We start from the raw sequence: 7500 nt of genomic DNA, 5'->3' as shown, positions 1-7500 counted from the left end.
ATACCAGTAAAGACCTCTCAGCAAGGAAGCTTACACTGGCACCATGACTGTTTACCTTGGACCTTTTATGTCCTTTGCAGCCTTTACTGCTGGATCAATATCTTTGGATTCCAAAAAATCCGCAACAATGTTTTCCTGCAGAAACAGTAATAGAATCATTAAACATCTGACTTGATTGTATCAGTTCCTCTCTAAATGCCCAATAATTATAAAGTGGTTTAAGATGTGTGTTTTTCTTGTATATAATTAAATTTTTTGAAACTGCTTACCACTTGTTTAGCAATATCAGCTGTTGTAGGTGTTTGCTGTTTTGTTTGCTTCTTTGCCTTCTCAATGATAGGAGGAGCAGCCGTTCTGTTGAGAGGATCCTGTTCAAATTGAATAATAAATTATTTTAATGTGCAGTAACTTTTTTTTCCAGAGGCAAAACCTCTCTAGATACAAAACATTCCTATATACTGTTTCAAAACGACAGACTCCCTTATTAGGAATGCAGTCCCATACCATCTTTCCATCAGAGTGTGCATTCTTTAATAAAATTCCCCAGTGTATACAAATTTTAGAAATAGTGTAAGAAAGGCATTAAAATTGTTGCCTTGATCTGAAAAGACTAGAGAGTGAGGTCAGCATAATTAAAAAGCCCTTGGTTTTGAATTAAAGTGCTGACAGCCGACGAAAACCGTTGGCTACTTTTTTCCCAGAATTGAAGACAGATTCTTTAAAAGACAAGATTAAAATTGATTTCAACAAAGACAACAGTCATTTACACTACTCAAACCAACTGCCAACTTCAAATTTTATTGATGCAGCTGGATTCAAACAAAATCATGAACTTCAACTTAACAGAACATTTGACACTCTAATCCATTTGGACTATCACCACAATAATTTGCTTCCTTTGGTTTATAGCTTGTCTGTGCTGAATGAGACTTCCAAATCAATAATAACATTTTAACTTTTTTGGAATTAGTTTTATATTGATTTCCCAAAAATTATTTGAGTTTTGTCAATTACATTGAGTAGTTTTATGTGACTTGGAAATGCCATCAGTTAGAGAACCTCTGAATGAAAATCAGCATGAACTGGATACATGTACATTTGTACCTTCTGCCTCTTGTTGTTTGAAAAATCAGAGGAAAATCTTGGCAAACAGTTTATAAATATGAGTTGTTTAAAGCTAAAGGCAAAGTTGATTTATTAAGAAGCAAGATATGTACAAACCAATGATTTCTGAGCAGGTGGGGTTTGAGATCTGCCAGGCCTTTGAGTTGCGGCAATTGAATCCTTTGCTGGTCTTAGGCTTATCTTGGAATGAAGAGAGTGCAAATTCAAGTTAACAAGCCTAACAAAACACTTCACATGAAAACCACACACATAAAAACAATATTGTTGCTGATACACATGATGGCAAAAGTGAAATAACAGGATTTCTACCTCTCCATCAGCATTTGCTTGGTTCTGCCTTGCTGTATGTCTCCACCCACCTATCAATAACAAAACAATGCCAGTCATTAATAAAATGTATGTCTTGGGAGAATATAACCTATGGTGGCAATAATTTTAAACTATCAAAACTATCCTACTACATTGCGAGCTCTGACTTTAACCCCTCAACACTACATAAATTCCATTTTTGCTTCACATAAGATACCGGTAAACCTTTTTTCCATAACCAGCTGGCATCACTATGAACACGTCCCTCTCTTCAAGTATCTTCCATTCGGCAATTTACTGATTTTTTTTTTCTGTTCTTTCTTAAGCTGCATTGGCAGGCTAGATTTTACAAGAGAGCTCCCAAAAAGCTTCTATAACAGTTGCCTCAAACGCCGTCAAAGTTTAATTCAATATTTCCTTGTTATTGTAGGATCATAGGCGGCTTCGGTGGCTTGTCATCCCATGTCTCTTTTGACCAATCAGAATACTGCATTTGTGGACGAATGCAGAGAATTAAAAAAGGGGTAGCTTCCTCTTGCGGATTTGCCGCTCGCACGTCACATACAAAAGAGCCTGTTCGCAGGCTAGAACTGTAAAAGATTGAAATCCTTATGAAAAAGTGCAATTTGAGAACTCTTGTGCATGAAATGAATGCGATTGCTGGGATGGATCTAAACTCCAAGGACACGGAAGCCCTTTATTTTTCAAAATGGCTGTCCTTAGGGCCAGGGGTTTCAATAAAGTAAGAAGTTGGTGGCTGGTTTGAGTAGAGTAACCAAATGTGTCAAGAAGGTGACGGACGGCTCCTTCCTTCCTGGCGGCATGCCAAATGCCACATTTCAAAAGCAAAATTAATGATATGTGTAGAAGACTTCATTTTGCCATTGTCAAAAGGAATTTCAATCTTAAGTTTAACCCATTGACTCCCAAGGTTCCCCATTGACGAGTAAAATCGTCTGGCGTTAGACAGAGTAAAATACTAAGTCTGGCCGGTTTGGACGTCAAAGGGTTAAAAGAATCTGACTTAATTACTCCAATTAAGGGGAAAAAGTACAGATTTCTATGGGTGAAGCAGCCATTGTTTTTGGTTTCTCTTTTGGTACAATGTACTTGTTGAACACTGGGGTCCTAGATAATTTTTGTTGGGAAAAAAAAGGTACCGGTAAGGTAAAAAAAGGGAAGGATGAATGGCAGGGGCAACACCAAAGCGTTGGTTCTCACCCGCTCTCAGTTTTCCTGCTTCAACAAAAACCAAGTTACTGCTGTTGTGTCCAGCTAGGAGATGTATACTCTAAATTTAGGATCAATCTCAGTATTAATTTTTCCTTTCATTAATGCATAATACCTTTCAATCAATAAAGTGGCATTATCATTATCTTTAAATTCTGTGGTCATGCTTTCAAGACCTGCTTACCCCCTGATAATTTATTTGAGGAACTGGTTGGCACTGCATTGCTCTGTCTTGCTGACAGATCAGCCCATGGATCACGAGTTGCAAACTTATTATAATCCTCATCATCATATCTGGAAAAAAAAAAGCACATTTAGGTGACCTTCAAATAATATAATGCAAATATAAAACTCAAAACTTAAGAAAAGGCAAGATTAAAAACATCAATCAAGGTATGTCACGGAATGCCATGTATTAATTAAATAAAAATCTAAAAAATAGTCATTTCCTTTCTTTTTAAGATTCTGAATTTCAACAGGTATTTCACAGGGGTTTCATAAAGTTTTTAAGTAGAAGGGACTGAGTGATAGAGTAAGGGGGCACCTTTATATATAGTCTGACTGGCTTTTGATCTTGAGACTTCCTCTGAGCAAAGGTGGGTACTGTACTCAGCGTAGACGGCTGCTAGTACCCGGGTCCTGGCTTCTAATGAAACCCCTTATTTCAACTGCATACATTGTATCACATGAATCATCAAGCTTCCATTTAAACAAATTTTGGAATCTCCAAGAAGAGAACCATTTTTTATTGTAGTCTTGGGATACTGGTTACCCACGTGATACAATGTCTCAACTGTTTTATTTTTTCCTCACAAACCTTAAACCAAAACCAATTCTGTCATTTGGCATTCCACCAGCACTGAAGTTGTCATATCGTGGAACAGAGGGACGAAATCCATTGTCAGTAACAAACACGTCGTTCATCCCACGGCTCATAGGAGGCTCGGCAAGCCGTCCTCCTACTCCAGGACGATTCACCCAGCCACTGCGAGTTAAAGGAGGGGTGCTCCTTGACATGTGGCCAGGATTGGACACAGGGTAACCAGGTCGACCACCAACACCCTTTAGAAAGAATAATAGTTAAAAACCAGTTAGAGTGTACAGTACTGCCTGAAAGTGTTGACCCTCTGAACAAGGCAATACCTCATCTTTGCTGCGGATAGTGGTTGTATGTCACTGAGGTATGCAAATTATGTTCCCTCGGTAAAACCGAGGTGCAATCTTGCCGCAGGAAAGTAACAATTATTTATCAAATAAGCAGAAGACTTTCAAGTTGTAGATATCATGGTGAAAAGAATAGATTTTTGATGCAAGAAAATTGTAATCAAAATGAGAGTGCACGAATTACATTAGGGCTTATATTTCATACAATGTAAAACCAAAGACGTTTTCAAGATACAGAGATAAAATAACCGACAGTGGTATCATCCAACCCACAAAACGCTTGTTGTTATTTGGGCTGTAATACTGTATGTGTGAGAAAGTTGTTTGGTTTTGAGAAAGGTTCAATTGTATCTCTTTTTGCCTAAGCCTGTCCTTATATTATTAATTTTGCAGACTTGAAATTCAAACTTGTGCAATAGCCTTTGTTTTATCATTGCCATTTTGGTGAAAAGCAAATAATTTATTCCTTCCACACTATTGTTAAACTTGTCAGATTTCAATTTGATACATTTCTTACAACCACATCCGTTGCATCGCAGCCTCTGTCTGTACTATTTTGAGACCAGGCATATCGCTGAATTAAGAATGGTTTCTTTGTCATCACTTTCATCAGCAATAAGTAATTTACACATTATTATTATGTGTAGCATGCAATCAAATAAAGCATATTGGCTGCGTTTTTCTGCTGTTTACATCCTTCGCAAGCACCCTAAGGACAGTCTTACCAAATAAAATTGAAGCAAAATAACACCTTTCTGTCCTGGAATAATAGATCTCTTATTTGGTGGTTCAACATATAATACTCTTGGACATTTTGCTCATTGCTCATATTTTAAAATACTCGCACCTCGCAAAATATCCATGTGTATTATGTTAAACCATCGAATAAGATGTATCAATTTTTCCATCGTACTTTTGGCTGCACAAGTAAAAATTGCAAAATCAAATGTGACATCGATTTCAGCCTTTTCAGCCTGTGATCAAGTTACGTTGCATGTTACAAACCACTCACGAAACAAAGGATACATCTGAGACAAAACAACGGCAAGACACCAGGTTTTCATTAGTTTGTTTTTTTTCTTTGAAGCGTTATAAAGTTCAACAAGAAATGTGCAAATTCAACACAAGGATCACAATCGTCCAACTCTTGAGGTGGACCATTGTTTCTGCAAAGTCAAAAATTCACTCTCCGTACACAAGGTTATTTATCACCAGGTAATTCCACTGATTTGGAAATAGAAGCTACTTTATAAATTTTTAAATTCTTGCCGATTTTGGGGCTCAATGGTTGAAATTCAAGCACGCTTCCAACAAACCTGTTTATTTGCGTGATTTATGCACACGCTGCGGGCCTATTTGCCACCAAGGACTTAGCCTGGGACTGCAGTTGGGGTTACGGAGCAAAAAGGAATGTGGCGAAAAATAAATTGGCAATCAAAGCGAGTGGGGAGGAAAGAGGGCGGTGGCTGAAGACATGCCTTTCATGCTGCCAATCCATGATACCAGATCTTGGTATCATGATCTGATCGGCCAAAGTGCTCAAAATAATGTTCACAGATTGTGGATGTTGAGAGATGATGAAGCAGAATGTTAACACGTGAAAGTCACGTACAACTTGTGTAACTAAAGTTCAAGAAAAAACTTGCGAGATTGAGTAAGAGTTTAATCTTTCAACTCCTCCCTCATGTTGTAAAAGATACTTGGAAAAGAGAACTGGAGGACAAGAACAATCAACATCCGCAATCTGTCAACATTGAGCACTAGAACATCCAACTTTCTATTTGTGTCGCCGCCGGTGTCCATAATGAAAGACCATGTTCAAGAATTGTCTTGTCTAGGACTGAAAACCTTTGGTTTGGTGACGAAAAAGGAGAGAAAGAGCTGCATGCCTTTGAATTCGATGTTGATCTTGTGTATGGCAGCCCTGAAAGTTGGTGTTCATGTGGTCCAGTATTCTTAAGTTGCTCACTGAATTATTTTACTTAATTAGAAATAGTTTTTAGTGTTGATTATTTTGAAACCAATGTACTGTATATTTGGGGTACTTTCCTCTAAACCATCTTAATTTCACTTCACCTAAGGTGTTTTACCAGTCAGGGATCAGTGTGCATTGGATCGCTTTGAATGTGATTCCGAACTTTCCTTCTCGAACAGAACACTGCCAAGCGATTCTTGACCCTGGTCTAGAGGCTCATTGCAACGGGTTACAAGTTTTGTTAATGACTGCTGCAGTCGGACGACTTGTCTGGCACAAGAACGGCAAGCCAGTTCAGAATAATCCTCTCCACATACTAATTTATGTCCAAATGTTGCTAACTCTTCAGCTAAAATGACAAACTGCTGCCCTGGATCAACAAGAAATGACGGGCACCCTTTTGCCTTTGGGCGAAATCAAAAACTTTTTTGAAGAGGCGACAAATTTGCTCTGCTGCATTCTTATTTTCCGCGTGAAAACTTATGTGCACCGTTTTGTTGACTTTCGGGTGCATTCATGCAAAGAAACATCCGTGATGTCAACGTTTTGACAGTTTGATGGACTTGTTGACATTTCCAGCCTTCAGGGTGGATCAGTGGCATAAAAGGCATTTCTCCAGGCTCCACTGCTCCTTCCCTCCTCAAGACCCCCGCTTGGCTTGCTACACTTGGCAATTTATTTTTCACCACATTCCTTTTTGCTCCATAACCCCAACTGCAGAGCGTGGTCACAGGTTACCAAGGACTTACACTCATACAACGCGGTGACATTGTGTGGAGTGCACTTACACTAACACAAAAGCTTCTAAAAAAGCGTCTAAGAAAGAGACACATCGAACCTTCAAATGAGCAGTCCACAAGAAATCTTCCAAATAATCACAGCAATCAATTGCATCGTATGTTGTAAAGAAGGTTTCAAATGTGGTCGGTATCTGGCTACAGATATTTTCTTTTGCATGCAAAAAGAAAGCCAACCCAGGTCCATGACTAGCAGCTATGATCCCCTTTGCTGTTCAAAATTTCCAGCCAAAACTTGTTCAGCTTAGGTTCTTTGGTGAGATTTCAACAAAACACAAAGAAAACGGAAACTCTTTCCAACTTCACCAGCACTGCGGGATTTTAATTATAGAGGGTTTACCTCAGCCGACTTTCCTGCAGCAACTTTGGAGCCTAACTGTAAATTTCCCTTGGCAAGAAATCGGTCAACCACGGGAATACTGAGGGAAAGATGCGAGAAGGTGACACAGCAATGATGCGGTAAAGGGGTCAATACTTTCAGGTGGTACTGTATCTCAAAACGATGAGAAGTACCTAAGTCACTAAAATATTATTAGTATCAGTATGTCCAGTTATGATCAGTAATGCTAGTATTAAATAATTATCTGAATGCTCCATTGCATGAGTCAAACCAATGACCTTTACGATTAATAACCTTTACGGGACGTAAGTATCCCCTACCACTGAGCTATACAAAACTCGTAAGAGCTTGGCCATTTAGCAAGGTCTAGGTGACACAAAAATTATTATTTTCCGGCAATACTGCTAACACTGGACTTGTCAAAATGGAGCGTTCTCGCTGTTGTGACGAGGGTTCAGATGGTAGTGTTTGAAGAAAAACGAGTGCTACCCAATCACATGCACATTCATCACCTGCCAGACTTCTTGACGTATTTGCTGGATCCTCTTTGGTCCTCCCTC

At 38.8% G+C, this 7500-nt stretch overlaps 1 protein-coding gene across 1 annotated transcript in view; it reads right to left on the bottom strand.

The window, feature by feature from the left end:
- The window catches only part of LOC137971155 (eukaryotic translation initiation factor 4 gamma 2-like), a 25952-nt gene that overhangs the window by 10140 nt on the left and 8312 nt on the right, over positions 1-7500 (bottom strand). Inside the window, exons 10-16 of the mRNA XM_068817900.1 lie at positions 7453-7500; positions 3482-3726; positions 2849-2958; positions 1435-1484; positions 1222-1305; positions 270-368; positions 56-135 (exon numbers count right to left, since the gene is read on the bottom strand). The exon at positions 7453-7500 is cut by the window's right edge and continues 24 nt beyond it. Of these exons, the coding sequence (XP_068674001.1) occupies positions 56-135; positions 270-368; positions 1222-1305; positions 1435-1484; positions 2849-2958; positions 3482-3726; positions 7453-7500 (716 nt within the window). The remainder of the gene's footprint in view (positions 1-55; positions 136-269; positions 369-1221; positions 1306-1434; positions 1485-2848; positions 2959-3481; positions 3727-7452) is intronic.

The sequence above is a fragment of the Montipora foliosa genome, chromosome 9 (assembly GCF_036669935.1).
Source record: "Montipora foliosa isolate CH-2021 chromosome 9, ASM3666993v2, whole genome shotgun sequence".
NCBI lineage: Eukaryota > Metazoa > Cnidaria > Anthozoa > Scleractinia > Acroporidae > Montipora > Montipora foliosa.
Note: the sequence above shows the minus strand (reverse complement) of the source record. Positions and strands in the feature narration are given on the sequence as shown.